The 19356-nt window shown below is 38.2% G+C and overlaps 2 protein-coding genes across 4 annotated transcripts in view; one reads left to right on the top strand and one right to left on the bottom strand.

Annotated features, from left to right (window-relative positions):
* The window catches only part of LOC129718883 (protein trapped in endoderm-1), a 56087-nt gene extending 37066 nt beyond the window's left edge, over window positions 1–19021 (top strand). The window contains exons 2-7 of one of the 2 annotated variants that reach the window (XM_055670080.1): window positions 13739–13884; window positions 13949–14152; window positions 14219–14421; window positions 14483–14719; window positions 18536–18653; window positions 18715–19021. In XM_055670080.1, the coding sequence (XP_055526055.1) occupies window positions 13739–13884; window positions 13949–14152; window positions 14219–14421; window positions 14483–14719; window positions 18536–18641 (896 nt within the window). In that variant the 3' untranslated portion in view covers window positions 18642–18653; window positions 18715–19021. Of the gene's footprint in view, window positions 1–13738; window positions 13885–13948; window positions 14153–14218; window positions 14422–14482; window positions 14720–18535 lie in introns of both variants that reach the window. The other variant, XM_055670079.1, reaches the window with a different exon arrangement.
* LOC129718881 (dual specificity mitogen-activated protein kinase kinase 6) overlaps window positions 18765–19356 on the bottom strand; it is a 78509-nt gene continuing 77917 nt past the window's right edge. For both annotated transcript variants that reach the window (XM_055670076.1, XM_055670075.1), the window contains exon 7: window positions 18765–19341. In XM_055670076.1, the coding sequence (XP_055526051.1) occupies window positions 19132–19341 (210 nt within the window). In that variant the 3' untranslated portion in view covers window positions 18765–19131. The remainder of the gene's footprint in view (window positions 19342–19356) is intronic.

The following is a 19356-nucleotide window of genomic DNA, read 5'->3' as shown; positions in this document are numbered from 1 at the left end:
CAAATGGGTCACAATTGTATGTATTTATCAAATGAGAAAATAGATCGAATTTGGGGATGATACTTCTGCAATTCCACTGTAATACAGTGATAAAATTCCTAACCTCTTTCGCCGTATAAGTCATCGAAAGATATGATAGCTGAAATGAGGGGCCAAGTTGCTGTGAGTTGTTTCAAAAAGGTTTTCACTGTAGGAAGAAGGGCAAGAAGAATATTTTGTAGGGGATCTGGTATTTTGAATGTTTTAAATATCCAGTCCACAATATCAGAAAATTTTATGAACCCTGTTTCTTTTTTATCTTCTGATCGAGAAATGGGTGCACGAGGGGTTTTTGGTGCCTCAGGAAGCGGTGGGTACTCCTGGTTTGATTTAAAATTAAAACCGGGAGGTACTTGCTTCGGTTTTTCTTCACCACTTCCTTTTAGTGTTGGCTTATTGGTCATTCCGCTAGGGGTTATCTTGCGACCTTTGCGAGAAAGATTAGGAGAGTTGATCATTCTCCTCTTCCTAGATCCTTCTGGCATGGCATAAGAACACCCTTCGACGGGATCGTCAGATGTACCCTCATCGGTTGGCAAAAAGGAAAAGATGTTTCCTGTCGAGGGTGGCTCAGCACTCTTCAGCATTTCTGCAAAAGAGCGCTTTGATCGTTCCTTGAGGGAACGCTTAATTTTTTCCTCGCGCTGTTTGTACGCGGGACACACCGAAAGGTCATGCCGAGTTCCCTCGCAGTAAAGACACTTTTCAGTATCCTCACTGCAAGCGGTCTCAGCATGATTGCCTCCGCACTTGCTGCAGCGTGCCTTGTTGCAGCAGTAGGTGGCTGTATGACCTAACTGCTTGCAGTTTTGGCAATGCATGACCCGCGGTACGAACAGGCGTACAGGCAGACGAACCCTGTCCAAAGAGATGTAGTTCTGCAGTGCGGATCCGGCGAATGTTACACGGAAGGAGTCCGAAGGGAGGAATTTCTTCTTCCCTTCTTCGATGGATACTGAATGCAATTGCTTGACATCCAGTATCTTTACATCTTGAATCAGGGGGTTCTTGAGGCTTCCTTCGGTAACCACACCGTCGATCTCCACGTCCTTGGCTGGGATGTACACGCGGTACTCTCTCGTGAAGAGCTCGTAGCTAGCAATTGCTTTTGCTTGCTTCAAGCTACTCACGACAACTCGCAGTTTGTTCGGTCTAACCTTTGTAATTTCGGTTACGTCCAAAAACTGTTTTGCCAGGTCCTTACCTATTTGTATAATATTAAGAGGCTTCATTATGGGCCTAAAAAAACTATGAACGGACCTTTCGAAGCATTTGGGTAGGCTTTCACCCGTGTTGCCGGTTGCCGGTACCCTTGGTACGGGGCTAGGTAGCGGGGAAGGTAGAGGGGAATTGATGGGGGAGATCTCAATCTCTTCCCCATTTGTTTCCACATCCAGGAATAGTTGCACCTGCATGTCGTCCATTTTGCGGGAGCGTTACACTCTACCGCACACAAACGATAAATATTCGAATGTGGGGGGGGGGGCGATTAAGTAGTTGATATTAAATTTTAAAAACAATTTTTCAAACTACAATGGATCAAAATAAAAAAAAAAAGACAGTAATACTAATACTAATAACAATAGTAATAATAGTAATAATAATAATAATTATAATAATAATAACGATAATTGTAATAATAATAATAATAATAATATTGATAATAATAATATTGATAGTAATGATATTAATAATAATGATGAAAATTCTAAAGTGAATACTTCACCGAACGTCTAAGTCACGACCTCGCGGCTGATAGTAGGATCAATCGAGTGTCTCCGCAGAACAAACAATGACGATCCAGCTTCGTGTTGTGACACAGTGGCCGTATCCTACACGCGACCTTGTAGATACCACTTGTAGTTGACTTCCACTCGCTCGATCGTATGGTGGTCCGTGCTGCTAGCGGGGTAACAGCGGTGCGGGAGAATTATTCTTGCTGATATATCAGCTGCGTATCAGATCACTGGCGGGGTAGCCTGCCCCTACCAGTGTGCAGAAGATGTTTCTGCCGATAAACTGCAGACTATTGTTATCGCACAGCACAAGAACTAATCGAAACAAAAACACCCGTACGATAACTCGTGTATTGTTATTTTGCGAATCAAACGGAGATTTTTTTTTCGCCACGAACAGTCATCGGGCGCGAACGCGTTTTCATTTCGCTCCGCAATTAACTTGTATTTTTATTTATTTTTTTACACCTTGACGGCGTCGCGAGTGCACGTAAGCAACAATTTATTTATTTATAAACAATCTTTGACCGTCGTGCTACCGCGTGTATCTAACCTTTTCTCGACAATTCGTACTCGCCGCGTAACAATTTTTAATCAGTGCTATGGAAAAGTGTGGCATAACCAACTGTACTTCGACCGACAACCGTTTCCTGTGGAAATGCGAAGGAATATGCAAAAGGCACTTCCACGCTGCCTGCGTAGGAACCCGTAGAAACCAAGAAGAACTACTGCGTTCATTTATGCTGCCCTTATGCATAGAATGCCAGGAACAATTCATGGACCAACTCCAACTGAAGAAGCTCATCCAGCACCAGAAAATTTTAACAGAAAGTATTGAATCACAAATCAAATCAAATCATTCAATAATCAGTCAACTTCCTAAACTGACTGTAACGCACGACACACTGGACAGTATCAATACACTGCTTTCTGAATTGAAGACGGAAATTAAAAAAGTAAATATCAACACAAACAATGCGTCGGCAAAAACCATAAATCGCATTTCGACGCTGTTTGGCGAACTTGGCCATGACTCCATATCGGACATATCGGACATTAGCAAAGAAAATCGGCAGCACACAAAGAACATACAACAGCACCTGGAAAAAGCATTTACTAATATAGAATCAATCAATTGACAATATGGAACACCAATTAGAAGCTATACAAAATAAGAATACAAACTGCAGCACAACGGCGCAGGAACTAATCAATGAATTAAAAGCGCTCAACGAATCGAATTCACTCCAGCCAAAAACAGACAATCATCCCAGTCTGGCTGAAGAACTTCGCCTTTCATTGCCACTTCCAGAATCGGACTCAGGAGAACACCGTACTCCAAATTTCACATCAGGCTGGCGCCTAATTGGCAATAAAAAAGTATGGAAACGCGACTGGACTGAATATGACGCCAGACAGCGTAAAAGACGCATGCAGGAAAAGCCGCTCGTAAACGTATGCAGCAACGCAAACGTCAGCAGGAAAACTCAAACCCTATCAGCATAAGTAACAACACCTATAAACACGGAATAAACCATTTCGCCTGCAACTCAAAGAAAACTCAAATTGCTGAAATGCCAAAACAACCACTACCCTCGGACAAAGACCTCCTGGCAGCTGCACGCGTTCAATTTGCTGGGCCACCGAATTCAGACAAAACATCAAAATTTATGAATTTCCAAAAAGGCGAAACTATCAACCCATATCGGACAGAAAAAATGCAACTAACAATGAAAATTCTGCACCGGCTCCTGCCGGCAACGCCAGCATACAATCAGCACCGCAAGACAGCCAATTTTAACTTGACCCCATGCGTCCACCAATCGTCCGACTTACGCAGCAATCATCGAATGGCGACGAGCGCTTCTTGAAGGCTAGACTCCGCGACCCAAAAGTAATGCATATTACACGCCTATATCTCGCATACATGAAGGACCAACCATCATCTGTATGCGTAGAAGAAATGACACCAACCAGTATAAGAATGCTTCTCGCATCCGAAGGACTGCCGACATCTCCAGAACAACTCCAACGCGTCTTTATTGAAGTCCATCAGGAATCATATAGTCATTTTCTATCAAATGAACGCACGCACCGTCTTCAACAACTTCGCGAAATTGTAAATAAATTTAGTACAAATTTTCGCAAGTAAGGACGCCCTCTTCTGAGGCAGAACCATTATATTTAAAAATAAGTAATAACTTGACTAACACTTCTTCGCTTCCTCGACAGAACGCGACTGAAATTCTTATCTATTGTCAGAATTTCAATCGCATGAAAAGCCCAAGCAAAACGAAAGAAATTCAACAAAATCTATTGTCGTCATCTTTTAAAATAATTTTAGGAACTGAAAGTAGCTGGGACGAAAGCGTAAGAAGCGAAGAAGTATTTGGAAACAATTATAATGTATTCCGGCACGATCGGAATTTGTCTACCAGTCAAAAAAAGTCAGGCGGTGGAGTCCTCATTGCCATTAATGTAGACTTTACTTCTGAAGAAATAATATCCGACAAATATAAAGAATTTGAACACGTATGGGCCAAAGCATATATTGCTGGCGAAGAACATATCTTCTGTTCCGTGTACTTTCCACCGGAACATGCTCATAAACATTCGTATGAATTATTTTTCAAAACTCTAGAATCTATTATGTCTAACATGAAACCAGAAGTAAAACTGCATGTCTATGGCGACTTCAACCAACGTAATGCAGACTTTATTGTAGACATTGGAAATGAATCTATCTTACTCCCAGTCGTAGGCGAAAACGAAACACTGCAGTATCTTTTTGGCAAATCCTCAGAACTCGGTCTATATCAAATCAATCATGTCAAAAACAAACAAAATGCTTAGACCTATTAGCATAGCATAGCATAGCATATTTGATCGCCCGTGTGTTGCCCGCGATTGACCAGAATCAGCTGAAATTGCACAAAGAACCGTCAAAATGGTGCCTAGGAGTAGCAAGCCATTTTCAGTGTACAATTCCTGGTGATTTTTCTTTTCACTGGTCAATAACGTAGCTGGCCACGCCCCATGCAGATCAATAGAGGAAGGGATATCGGGAGTGTTAGTTTAATACTTGTTGCTACTAGAGACCGAGGAATCCTCTGCATCATCCACAAGTATCAAAGGAAGGTATTAGTGTTAGTGGAAAGGAATTGATCTGGATCCATCGAGGTTGATGGTGCGATCTTTTCTACACAAATTCGCGCCCGATATGGATATTTCTCGGTCTCTGCGCAACCGGCCATCAGAAGACGATATAAATAACCGCATCACGATCGCTGTATCGGCATATAGGAGAATCGAAGTTTCTAGGTATCACCGGCAACCAATCGTTAACAGTCTGTATCACACCAAACTTCGCGTTTCATCCCGTGAACTATTAAAATTTACCTCGAAACGAATGAATTTCGTAAAACGCACCGCACGCCGAACGCAAACTACTGGTACCAGCTCAAAGAACCGTTAGAGCGAGTAAAAAAAAACCCACAAGGCACACCCGAGCATTATACGATGTAATGGTCATTGAACTCCGAAACCGCTGTATTAAGATAGTTACACTGAGCGCTGTCAAAATAACGTGCGCGAAACTGAGCTGACCTCCCCGAAGCAAACAATAGCGTGCCCACTACACTCCGGAAACCCTTAGATAAACAAAACTCACCCGGGCCGATGATGCGTTTCACCGGGGCATAATGCACGACCGCTCCATTTTCTCCTACCGACGCATACGCGACACGACATTTTGAACCAAAGACCTACTGAGTATAAAAACTGACAAAGCTCCATGCATTCATAGCCCAAAAATTAAAAAAAAAATGCAAATAAGCATATTAAACAAAACAGAGTTCCAAGTTTATTATAAAAATGCCAAAATAATTGCAATCAAAGTTCAGTTGTCGTGAACTATTTTCACGCCCAAAACGATTTCAACATAATTAAATAAAAGTTACTTATGTACATCAACATTTGTCCAAAAGCTAGGAAAATCATAAAACAAGAACATAGAACTGAATAAAATGTCACCGCCCTGCCAGGACCCACAATTGTAGACGATGCATCAATCGCATGCCGCATTGTCATGCTCGAATGATAAATTTTGAAACTATATTGTAAAACTGTCAATTTTGACCTGTGAGAGTGCATCGCACAATCTGGTTTGTAAATATAAAAAAAAAACGCTACCCGCAACCGAAAAGCTACCACACTTTGTGCACCCAACAGATGACACATTTACACTTCTGTAAAAGTCCAAAACCCGCTAAAAACCACTACACACAGAGCCTATGCATTCTTAAAATATTTGATACAAAAACTTATACTCATCTGTTTTATTTTGGTTATGCCTATGCCAGCGAAACAAAAGCCGACAAACACAGCGCAACACTACTCTCTTCGCTCTCTCTCCAGATATTATCGTTCTCTTCGCTCACACCGCCATGCATTCAATTTTCGCATGTTAATAACGAACCGCTAGTTAGCGCGACGCACAAAGTAGGCACTCACACTCACGCAACTTAGCTGGCCTTACAATTTTCAATTGATATTCGAGGAAAAATTATCACTTTCACGCAAGGAACACTGTGTTTTTCACAAAACCTTCACTTTTCTCACTTAGACAAAGCATCACAGATCACAACTTGACAATTTTTAACAAGTTTGGCCACCTAATTCACTTATAAATTAATTAATTAAACGGATAGCTTTCGGGGCACGTATTATTAGTTAGCCGTGATGCCAGCCTCCCTCACAAACAAAATGCTTAGACCTATTATTCACAAACTGCACTGAAGACTTCTGTGTAGATGCATCATTGACTCCCATCTGGAAAAATGAAGCATTCCACACAGCAATTGAATATTCAATAGTAATTAATAACACTTCGTACCCCAGCGACTGCGAGTACGAGGATGTACCGGAATACCACAAAACTGACTTCGAACAAGTAAAACGTAGACTTCGCATAATAAATTGGCGTAGTATAATTTGTAAAGAAGGAAATGTCAACGAAGAAGTAACAAAATTTTATGAAATAAATAATCAAATTATATCAGAAAATGTACCTCTAAAAAAAAGAAGACGAACGAACACCAACAAATATCCAGTGTGGTTTAATCCACAATTGAAGAACCTAAAAAATAGAAAACAAAAAGCACATAAAATATACAAAAAAGACAACAATAGTGAAAATCTTCAAAATTACCAAGAAATTTGTTGTCAACTTGACGCAGCCAATAAAATTGCACATGAAGAACATAATCGTGAAATCGAACATCAAATCAAGTCTTGCCCTAAGAACTTCTTTAACTACGTAAAAACCAAACTAAAAAGTAACAACTTTCCATCACGAATGCATCTTGACAGTAATGTAGGACAAACTAGTAATGAAATATGTAGTCTTTTTGCCACTTTTTTTCAAGAAATTTACACCACATATGAAGAAACAGATCGCGACCGCGAATACTTCTCGTATTTTCCTGAATTTTCGAATTCTTTATCTGTCAATCAAATATCTGAATTCGAAATTCAAAACGCACTTAAAAATTTAGACGCTACGAAAGGTCCTAGACCTGACAGAATAGCTCCAATTTTTCTCAAAAACTTGGCAGAAGAACTATCTACACCCTTACAACACCTTTTTAACATGTCCCTGAAGAATGGAATTTTCCCAGAACTCTAGAAAACTTCATATATAGTGCCAATTTTCAAATCTGGCGCTAAATCTGACATTCGTATTTATCGTGGAATTGCCATTATTTCATGCATTCCAAAATTATTTGAATCAATAATTAATGAAAAAATCTTTCAACAAGTAAAACACCAAATTACAACTCAATAGCACGGCTTTTACAAAGGCCGATCAACTACCACAAATCTTTTGGAATTCATAACTTTCACTCTGACTGTAATGGACAACGGTAACCACGTAGAAGCTCTTTATACGGACTTTAGCAAGGCATTTGACAGAATCGACATACCATTATTGCTCTTCAAGCTCGAAAAATACGGAACTGAAACAAAATTTTTGGAATGGCTGCAGTCATACTTAACAAAACGAACACAAATAGTCCGCTTTCAAAATTCCTTTTCAAACCCAATAGAAGTAACTTCTAGGGTTCCTCAAGGTTCCCACCTGGGCCCTCTTCTATTTATATTATACGTAAATGACATTTCCTTTCTTCTTAAGTCAATACATGTGCTTGTATATGCTGATGACATGAAGCTCTTTATAGAAATAACCAATGCAGAAGACTTCGAAATATTCCAGAATGAAATTAATGTATTCTACACTTGGTGCAACAAAAGCCTATTACAACTCAACATCAAGAAATGTAATTCAATAGCCTTTAGCAGAAAAACAGTAACACCACCTACAAACATTTTCTTAGGAAACCAACCAGTAGAAAAATGCAAAATCGTAAGGGACCTAGGCGTAATCTTAGACTCCAAACTTACATTCATAGAACATTATAATACAATTATCAACAAACCAAATAGTATGCTGGGCTTTATGAAACGCTTCGGCCACAATTTTCAAGACCCATATACAATCAAACTATTATATATTACATACGTCCGACCAATTCTGGAATACTGTAGCATTGTATGGAATCCCTATATTGCCACACATGAAGAACGCATTGAATCTGTCCAAAAACAATTTCTTTTGTACGCGCTTCGTAAGCTAAATTGGACATCATTTCCCTTACCATCATATGAAGCACGCTGCATGCTTATAGACATACAAGCACTTAAAGAACGCCGCGGTCTTTCAATGCTTTATTTTATCAATGACATTATTTCTCAACGCGTGCAATCTACTCAATTATTATCACAACTAAATTTTTATGCACCCAGTCGTCAATTAAGAAATCGTAAAATATTTTCAGATAAACAATTTGCGTCTAATCGAGACGAAAGCAAAACAACGAATGAATTACTCCTGTTAGACATGATGGATTTTTTTTGAAAATTGATCGCATGGTCGTGAAATATAACAAAGAGGCAATATGCCGAAAAAATGCTTTTTTGTTTAAAAATTGTCAATTTTCAGGACCACCCTACTCTTGTCAACATCGCTAGAAAAAATATCTGAATATAGCGTTTTATAGAGCAACTACGAGAGCTTTGATACAATGTATAAGCCAAGTGTGCCGAATGGAGTAAAACGGCCCTTGAAGGTTTTTTCAAAAACCGTCAAAATCACTAAAATTAGAATGTTTTCATGTAGACTTGATAGATTTTGTTGATAATTTGGATAATCACTCTATCTTACCAGAACTCTCTGCCTTATTATAAGATATGCCATTTGGGATAAAACGTGCCTTGAAGATTTTATTTCATAATACTGTCAAAATCACTAAGATTATTGCTCTAGCTAAATAAGAATTCTTAAAGGCAAGGTGACAAACGTTACATATATATTTACATGATGAATAACTATTTTTTTGGATAAGAATTGGCGATTTTCGGTGCTGTGTACTATACAAAACTTTCGGGTGGTGATAGTTTACGATTGAACAGTTTAGTCATCCCTTGAGTTACATATGTTCGAAATGGTAATCGACTACGAATCGAGAGTTTACTCACCGGTTCATTAAACGAAGAAAGGTCCAGTTTGTCGATAACCGATAACCAATCGGCAATTCATGCATCTGATGAATTTGACATTCAAATTGATTCACAACTTGGTGATGGTAATAGAAAACATTAAATCAGGTTCAAACAGATTAAATTGACAGTACTACTACCTACTACTACGAACGTCGATGGCCAAAAAGAGGAAAAAAAATGTCGGGTTAGTTTTGTCGACATACCGCGACGTGTTATTCAGTATTTTTGCATTCAAAAGGTTACTATTTTTTTTTTTGTTTCGTGTCATAAAAAATGATAACAAAAATACCAAACGACAACAAAAAATCTTATTTTTATGAAATTTTCGTGATTCTCAACAAAATCTCTCTAGCCGGAGCTATTGTCATTTCATTGAGTGATTTTGACGGTTTTTGATAAAAACCTTCAAGGGCCGTTTTACTCCATTTGGCACACTTGGCTTATACATGAAATCAAGGCTCTTGAGTTGCTCTACAAAACGCTATATTCAGATATTTTTCTAGCAATGTTGAGAAGAGTGGGGTGACCCTGAAAATTTAAGTGGGGTGGTCCTGAAAATTCAACGAAAAATGAATTTTTTTCGTCATGTTGCCTCTTTGCCATATATTGTGACCATGCATTTTGAAGTACTATTAGCGTAGAATAATATCACAAATTTAAAAAAATAATCCATCATGTCTAGCAGAAGTAATTGAACTTTTTGTAAACTGGACGTTTTTGGACACATCATCTTTGAGGGCCGTTTTACCACCCTTAACCTTAATGAAAAAAAAATCAAATTTTGCAAAACTTCCTACCTTGAAACAGTCACTGAAAATTTCAGCCAAATCGGAGAACATCAAAACAACATGCGGTTGCGGTTCTCGCGAACTGGCTCCTCAATCTTTATCACAACGAAACAATTGTTGGAAACTGGTTCTTGCGCATTACGTTTGGGCATTACGATGGCGATTTTGGAAACCTGGTTTGAAGTTTTTTTTTTGGATTGTAGTCATTTTAACCGTATTACCGGAGCTCTTACCGAAACTAATACGCGATATCTTCAATACAAATTATTTGGAGCGATAAGCGGAACTCTTCAATTTGGAACAAATAATTAATGAGTATACCCGTATTTCCAGACATGGTGGGGACTTTGATTGACCACCTTTTTCTTATTTTTGACTCCGTTTCGGCAATAGTGAATTTTAAGTTAAAAGTTACCGATCATGAAACGATTGGTATAAATAAGAGTTTAGAAATTCGTGCACCATCGTGCTTCTTTTGTTGCCTAGAAACCATTCGCACAAAGAAACAAAGCTCTTCCAGACTCTCGTTTCTACTTTGTTCAACGTTTTCAGGAAGTTACCATTTTCCGAATGTTCGGAGCCTAATATTCCGTCGATAAATCAGGGAAAGTTAATGGACAGCTATTCTGGACTCGAAGTGTGTCGATACACGATTCACACATACACTCTCAACTATGCGCCTGCGACGGAATATTCATAGGCTAAAGTATGATACCAACATTTTGAATGAGAAGAAGAGACATAGATTTTTGGTAATGTCCAGTACCTACGTAAATTTATGAAATAATTTCGTAAACGTTGACATATAGGAAGTTGGAGGGGCTTTTAGACCTGAATCTGCACTCTTATTAAGTTTTCAAAAAAAGTGTATGGGCGAAAGTCCATAAAAGCTAGGACAGGTCAAGTCTGTGTGGTTTATTTATACATACATCCCAGCACTGCTCAAAACTAAACAAAACCTCATCGAATTCTTCAAATTAATAGTTTACACGAGACGAACGATATCAAGGACCAGACACCAATACTTATCACTCTTACTAAATCTAACAAGTGAACAAATTAAAATTTACCTGTACCGTCGACCGGTTTCGAGCAAAATTCTGCTCATCATCCAGGACGAGGCCCAATGTCCAACTGATTACTATATTTTCTTACGGCTAACCAAATGTCTGGAGAGGAATGTGGTGACCTACGCTCTTTGCCTTATCAGGTTGAAGAGAGACGATATTATCGGTGCATCATCCTCATTCATCAAAGGTGTTTTCAGCATTGGCGATATACATCGACTCCCAGGCATTTAACAATGACACCTTTCGCACTGGTTTTACCAGTTCTGCACTCTCCCAATAAATTTCATGGTTTTGGCTGATCGTGTGTGCCGCTACACTTGATTCGCAAAATTTATTGTGTTCCACTGCTCTTCTAGGCTCCTTCAGACGAGTTTTGCATTTGCGGCGTGTTTGTCGAATATATACAGTAGTGCAATCTTTGCATGGAATCTGGTAGATTCCAGACTGCTCATCGCTGGGGACCTTATCTTTCAGGTTACATAGAATTTCCCGCAGTGTGTTGCCACTTTTGTGTGCTACTGCGAGACCTTGTTGTTCTAGAACATTTTTGATTGGGTTTGTTAGAACTGGGTAGAACGGCAGGCTGATTCTGGTGGGGATTTCTTTTTCCGGTTGAAGTGTGGTAGCATCTTGTCGGTGTTTCTTCCGTTCATGTTTCCGGAGTATTTTTTGAACAAATATCTTGTTAAAACCATTCTGTTCGGCTGCTTCGTAGATTCTGTCCTTTTCCGCTTGATATTCATCTTTCTCCAAAGGAATGTTAAAGAGTCTATGCGCCATGGCATGAAAGGCCGATTGTTTCTGGGCGCCAAAGTGGTTGGAGTCCACGGTTATGTAGCGGTCTGTAGACGTCGGTTTTCTATAGATGCCGAGTGTCAAAGTGCCGTCTTCTTTTTTGTGATTAGCAAATCCAGGAAAGGCAGTTTTTTATCTTTTTCTTTTTCAACGGTGAAATTTATTGAGGCGTGTTTTGAGTTTAGTAGATTTAATGTCAGTAATATTCAGATACTATTTTTTGGGATATTTTTCCTGATTGAGCTTTACCAGTGATATCGGTGGATGCTCTTCAGGATCAAATTCATTTTTCACTTTGATACAATATAATCAACACGAATCACAAATTGATACAGACGTATTAAAATGAGCTCGACTGTTCCATATTTTTAATTTTGCAATAACGTTTTCGTTTAATTTGCGTAAGCTTAATGAGCATCGACGATCAGGAAAGGGTTTACAGCACTTGGGCTTGGTGTATTCCATTTTCACTTTATTCATCTTCACAAAATGCAAACTGTTATTAACACTTCTGGAGAAAACAATCGTATTTATATACGAAAACAGATATTATAGGTAACCCAGTAGTTATTGGTAGCGTACTTTACAAACAGTTATTATTGAAGGTAGTGTTGCACGACAAACATATTTTTTTATAAAACATTCGGCAAGGGGGAACGTGTAGGTAGGCTAAGGTACAGCGCCTGAGTTATTTATCCAATCGTTTTGTTGTCAAAGAATGAATTGTATATTTTTGATTAAGCATTCCAATGAACGTATGGTTTTTGCTGGAGAACCACGGACAAATTAAGAAAAACGTGTATTTCCGAAATATTAATAATTTTTCGAGCTTAAATTCAAAATAACTCAAAAACCGATGCCTTTAGAATGTTAACTACCAAGAGCTTTTTGATTCAAAATGACTCTCTGCATCTTTTAAAATCTTCAAAATCCAAATATTTTGAAAAATGTTTGAATTAAAAGTTTTATAAAAAAATTAATCTACCATAAAAAAATATTTTTCATTTCTCCATCCTGGACTTATTTTTTCAAAGTTGCGTATCAACGTCGAGTTACTTTAAAAAAATTAAAAAAAAATCTTTTTTTTTTAAATTGAAATTAAATATTTATTTTTAGTTTTTTCTGTCAGAAATTTTTTTGTACAGTGTATATTTTTTTATGATGCATTTTCAATTTCCTACAACTCAATCTCAGACAGTTTTTCTATACAACCAACGGATTCTGGGCTACAGTGCTTCGAATAAAACCTATGCCAAACGGCCTATTAGAATATAACTCATGGGTGTAAAAAATCTCTCCATCTGTGAAAAATGCTCAGTTTGCTAAGCCAAATACGTGTGCAAAATTTCATTCAAATCAAAAATGATCGATTAAATTTTCGCGTGTTTCCAGATCATTTGGCGCGATTCTGCTCTACTACTGATGCACTGGTCGAATTAGAGAGAATAAGAACTTAGAAAGGAACAAATGTGAAATCAAATGTTTTATGAGAACTAAACTGCAATTTTCTCTCTGAAATGTGTGATAAACATAGGTTTTGTTGTTAATCAAATTAAACTTTGAAGTCTACTCTACAAGTTGTTCTTTAACACCAAGCATCTAACTCTTGTTAAATTGTTAAGTAAATCCAAAAATTAATAAGTCAAACTGCAATTCTATCTTAATAGTATGTATCTTCAACTCTTTGCAGGCAATCTCCTCACCGTGATAGCTCTTTTGAAGTATCAAAAGCTACGGAAGCATCCGACAACCGTTTTTGTCCTATCTCTTGCCATGTCAGATCTCTTTTTCTGTGCGGTTAACATGCCACTCACGGCAATTCGGTTCCTTAATCAGGTAATTTTATACTTTTCAATTTTTACACAAACAGCACTAAAAATCCATCTATTTTTTATTTAAGCAATGGACACTAGGTGAGGATTTGTGTAAAGTCTTCCCCGTGTTTTTCTACGGTAATGTGGCTGTGTCAGTACTCAGTATGGTTGGCCTCACTATCAATCGATACACGCTGATACTTCATCCTAGTCGATATTCTAAGATATATACTCCAGTTAGTTTGTTCTTTCAACTACTTCTGATTTGGGGTTTTTCTTTCGGAATAATGGTATGTGGTCATAACATTCTATTACATAAATGTGAATCAACTTTTCTATTTTTTGTTTTGCTATAGCTACTACCATTATTCGAAGTGTGGGGCCGATTAGGTCTAGACGAAGAAACATTCTCTTGCACCATTCTTAAGAAAAACGACAGTTCACCGAAAAAATTCATATTTCTATTTGGAGTGTTGGTTCCATGTATCGTAATATCCATCTCATACTCTTGCATTTTTTATACTGTGCACAAGCAGAGGTCTAAACTAAAAGCTCACAAGTACGTTAAATAAGAGTTGACTACCCCCGCAGATACATTACATACCATTTTCTTCTCACAGTGCAAACGCATCGGGCAGGATCGAATCGTTTTTCCGCAACAAGGAAGACTGTCGGTTAACTTTAACATTATTAACAATATACCTCTGCTTTCTAATATGCTTCTTACCGTTGATGCTTGCAAATGTCATCGACGACGATGGATCACATGCAAATCTCCATGTGTTCGCATCCGTTCTCGCCTGGATGTCGGCAGTTATTAATCCATTTATTTACGCTATTGGGAGCCAAAACTATAGGTGAGTATTGTAATAGTTCGCGGTTCCTTATATCTTTCCTTTTGTGATTATAAACTTGTTTTATCGCTTGATATATTCGTTTAACAAAACTTGAAAGTTTGTGTGCAACGCACCTCAAAGGGATTTTTCATTGTAATAAGAAGAAAGGAGGTAAGGGGGGGTCCTGATAATGTCTACGTGAACACGTTATTTTTTTCCAGAAAAGGGGAAACCTCCCAAAAAATGTATTGGCCCATAAAAAAAATTCTACACCTTTTCTGGTTATAGGGTCATTGTGAGCTATATTTGAGATGAATTAGTAATCATGTCTTTTTTAACCTCTTCGTCTTTTTGGAAAGTTTCTTTAAACATGTTGAGCACATTTTGAGAGCCTTATGGAGTTTCTGATCAAATAAGGTATATATAAACTTCGGAGCTTTTTTAAGTTGTGGGCTTAATTTGAAATCAGTTTTGTTTTTAGTCGCATTCAACTTAAGAGTTACATTTCGCCAAATTTGGAATCAATCTCGGGGCCGTTCCTAAACCACGTGGTCATATTTTGATCGCTTTTTATACCCCCCGTACCCCCCCTCCCGTGGTCTTTCGTGGTCTTTTGGCACCCCCCCCCCCCCCTGACAACTTTAACCACGTGGTCTTTTCTTTTGTCAAGTGCCAAAAATTCTCTTAAATTTTTTACATTTTTATTATTAAACTTTCAGTACATTCGATATTTCTAAAATGCAAAAGCTTCATTCTTGACTTGGTGGCAACAATAAATTATAAGTCAGGAAAAAAGACCACGTGGTCATTTCGTTAACCCCCTCCACCCCCGTGCGTGGTCTTTCGTGGTCTTTTGACAAACCCCCCCGTCCCCCTCTTTATGACCACGTGGCTTAGGAACGGCCCCTCTACTTTGCCCTTTTCTTTCATTAGGAAGCGTTGTTCAACCATTAGGCTGAACTACAATCTTTTTCTTTTCGCCTTTCCTTTTTGTAAATTCGAACCAAATTCAAGAGTTTTCTTTCTTTTTCTTTTTTTTTTGCTCTTTTTCATTCTTTCAAGTCTTCGAAAGTGTTTTCAGATGTTTTAAACTATATTTACGAGGGCATTTTAAACTGAAATATGAAATTTTCTTCAGTTTGGTATTTTTCTGGTATTTAAGTTATAAGATTAGAAATAATTTTTTAGCTATTTTTCTGGGCATTTCTCTAATCCTTCGAACTGTTTTTTTCAATCTGGAATCAATTTCTGTTATGGGCTTTTCGCTTTATTACGTTTCTCAAGCCTTTTGGCAGAATTTTTAAAACGGCACTTTTTCAGACGTTATGTTTTCTAGAAGTCGGAGATTATTTGATTTTCATTCAACATTACACTCACCAAAGAATACGCAAATTCCTGAATCACAAAATAATAACCAAAAAACGTGAATTCAGACATATTCAACAAAAACTTGTGTATTTCCAAAATTTAAAGAGACAGATTTTTTTGTCTTCTATGAAGTTCCATAAAATTTTATGATCTAAAACTTTGTCGAAAATTGCAAAGCTTTAGCGTGTAAGAATAAAAAGTTAGCGTTGAAGTGCCACCTCTGCGGCCAAATCACGAACTTAACTAAACGTCAAATTGAAGGTCTTACTACACCGAGAAACTTTGCTGAAGACTGCAAATCGATTGGATAGAGTATCAGAGCAGTGGACCGTGTATTCCATGCAATAAATACATAGCAATTGCATTTTCACATGAACTTCCTTACTTTGTTGGCTAACGTCCGTTTACCGGTCTAGGGCCAAGCGAATTAGAGATGTCCAGCTTCTTCTGTCTTGGGCAGCCGTTCTTTAGTCTCCTCATACACCAGCAGATCATGCATCTTCTTCCACCGCGCCGTCCATCGCGTGCGAGGCTTACCACGGAGTCGGCGGCCTCTTCCTGTTTCTCTACTGAAGATAGTTTTGGCGGCTCTCTCATCAGGCATTCTGGCTACATGTCCAGCCCACTGAAGCCTGCCCCGCTGTATTGCCTTCACTATATCAGCATGTTTGTTTACCTGGTACAATTCGTGATTCAAGCGTCTGCGCCACACACCATCTTCCAATTTACCGCGAAATATCGACCGCAGAACTTTACGCTCAAAAGCTCCGAGCACTCTTCGATCAGCTTCCTTCAGCGTCCATGCTTCATGTCAGTAAAGGGCCATCGTACAGTGAAGCCGTTTTAAAAAAAGGCGGTCAAAAGTCTTTTCTCACTTTTTTTTTACATTTTTGGGTTTTGGTGTCTTCGGAAGAGTTGTTCAAAATACTGATTAGCATTGGTGCTTATTACGGGTGAAATCAGAGTGAAGTGAATAAAGCCCTATTAAAGGGCCTAACCTAAGTGGGAAACACGTCGCAAAGTGGCATCTGCCGTGAAATCTGGGTTATCATGAGTGTAATATCCAGCGTTGCTAAACGAGCGAGAAGCATAACATATCCACTCCTTTCTGCTTGAGAATTAGATGTGTGCTACGCTTCTCCAGTCGTTCGCACACACACCTTCGAGACACTCTTTATTATTCACGCACTTGCCAGAGCAGCAGCCAGCATACAACCGCTCGCAAATTCTCTTCTATCTTTTTACTCACGCCGAGTACGCGAGTACTCGAATAAGAGTACTTGACTAGGAGTGCTTGAAAAAATGTGCCCGAAAACGAAAATGCTTCGTTCACCGACTCACGCATGCGGTTTGTCAATCGCTGAACTGATGCCAAGCAGTTTTGCATCGTGCACCGACAGCCGAAAGTGGGGTGATAAATCTATATAGAATCGCATGCTTGAACGTGTAGGGTATCGGAATACCTACTCGCAGTGATGCCACATTTTTATCTGTATTTCGAATCTCAGGAAATCTCCTTGGTGATATTTCAATCTGTATAAAATTCTGCATATTTACTCAACATATCCCTTAGAAGAAAAAAACGCAACATAGTTTGTTCATTGACTCATTTATGCACACGTTTACGCGTAACATATAAATATAATGAAAACTCTAACACGCTCAATAGCATTTGAGTTAATTTTCGATTTTCAACTATATCGAAAAGTTCATTTCGCGACCTCATGAAAATCAAAAAAAAAACTGTATAGTTCTGTACTATTTCTAGAAAATCTGTAATTTGTATATACAGATGTCTGTATGAAAAATACACAAAAAATCTGTATAAGAACTGATAAATCTGTATATGTGGCATCCCTGCCTACTCGTCGAAATATTCTTTTTGCCACTCCGCTTCGTCGTGCCTTGTCACTCCGTATCGTCATAATGCGTTTTGACGGTCTTAATAATCACCTCCGCTGGTTGTGCTCGCGAGAAAGGGAGGTACTCGCGAGTGGGAAAGTACACGAGCGAGTGTGTGTGAGAAAACTCGCAAGCATCAACGCTCGGTAGTGTGAAATAAAAAAAGTAAAAGAGAACGAGAAACAGTACGACAGGAGTATCTCTAGTGTGAGATTTTGGTAGCGGCGAGAACGCCACTTGGAGTATCGCATGCTATTTGCGAGCGAGTTTAACAACGCTGGTAATATCACTGAAGTGAAAACGGAATAAGCGACGTTTCGCGTGGAAATATTTCACGACCATTTTGAACAGTAAAATGATTCCACAGCGATGGGATGTCTTGAAAATTGATTGATTCGTGATCTAATGATAAATATTGTACCGATTTCTTTTAGAATTGCAGCTTTTGTTTATTTTGGTTGCATCCACGTGTTTCTACGTAAAGTTGTTTTTAATTCGATACTTACATCAAAGAAACCAAGAAGCTAAAATATATTTCTAAATAAAAGCTTTTTTTTTTCATTTTAGGCACGCTTATACTAAACTTCTTTCGGAAATGTGCTTCTGGAAAACAAATGTAGAATTGCGATCATTCGATGAGATAAACAAATCTCGAACGATAGACCATTTATAGCAGCATTCATTGGTGATAATTTATTCCGCGAATAAAAGACTTAGCGTTATCCTAGATATCGTTTCTATTATAGTAGAGGTATGTGATATTTGGCGAACGGAACGATGAAGAAAGCCCCTTCCATTCTACAGAGCATTCCAATTTATTTCGTGTAATAAAACAAATTATATATAATTTAATTTTACCTATGACGGGTGGAAGAGTAATTGCTAACATTGTTAGAATTGACAAATTTGTACAAAATACACGATAACTGGGATTTGTGAAAATATTTTCTTCATTTTATGTTTTTAACAGGCATTGGATATACTTTCATCGGTTCTTTTGTGAATCTAATTTAATCGCACGATAAGTGAAGAGTAAAACACAAATATATGGCATTTAGTTGTGGCAAATTAAATCGTAAAGAAAAAATCCTTTTATGTAGCAGTAATATTTTAACCGCAATAAAACTTCTAACTAAACGTTGATTTATCACCAGGATCGATCGCTAAGCTGTGCTTATTATATCCAGTATTTCGCTAACGAAAGACGCAACATCTGTAGTTTTTTCCGTGTGCTCCTGAATAAATGGGTGATCAAGTAGCTGTTCGTAGTTGAATCGAGTTTGAAAATTCTTTTGCAGGCAAGCAATGATGAAATTTTTGAATACGTCAGTAAACTCATCTGATTTTAATCGCGGCGGTTCGTCTTTAACAACCTGTATAAGGACCAA

This window comes from Wyeomyia smithii, chromosome 1 (assembly GCF_029784165.1).
Source record: "Wyeomyia smithii strain HCP4-BCI-WySm-NY-G18 chromosome 1, ASM2978416v1, whole genome shotgun sequence".
NCBI classification, from domain to species: domain Eukaryota; kingdom Metazoa; phylum Arthropoda; class Insecta; order Diptera; family Culicidae; genus Wyeomyia; species Wyeomyia smithii.
The sequence above is the reverse complement of the archived record's forward strand: the minus strand, read 5'-3'. Positions and strand labels throughout refer to the sequence as shown.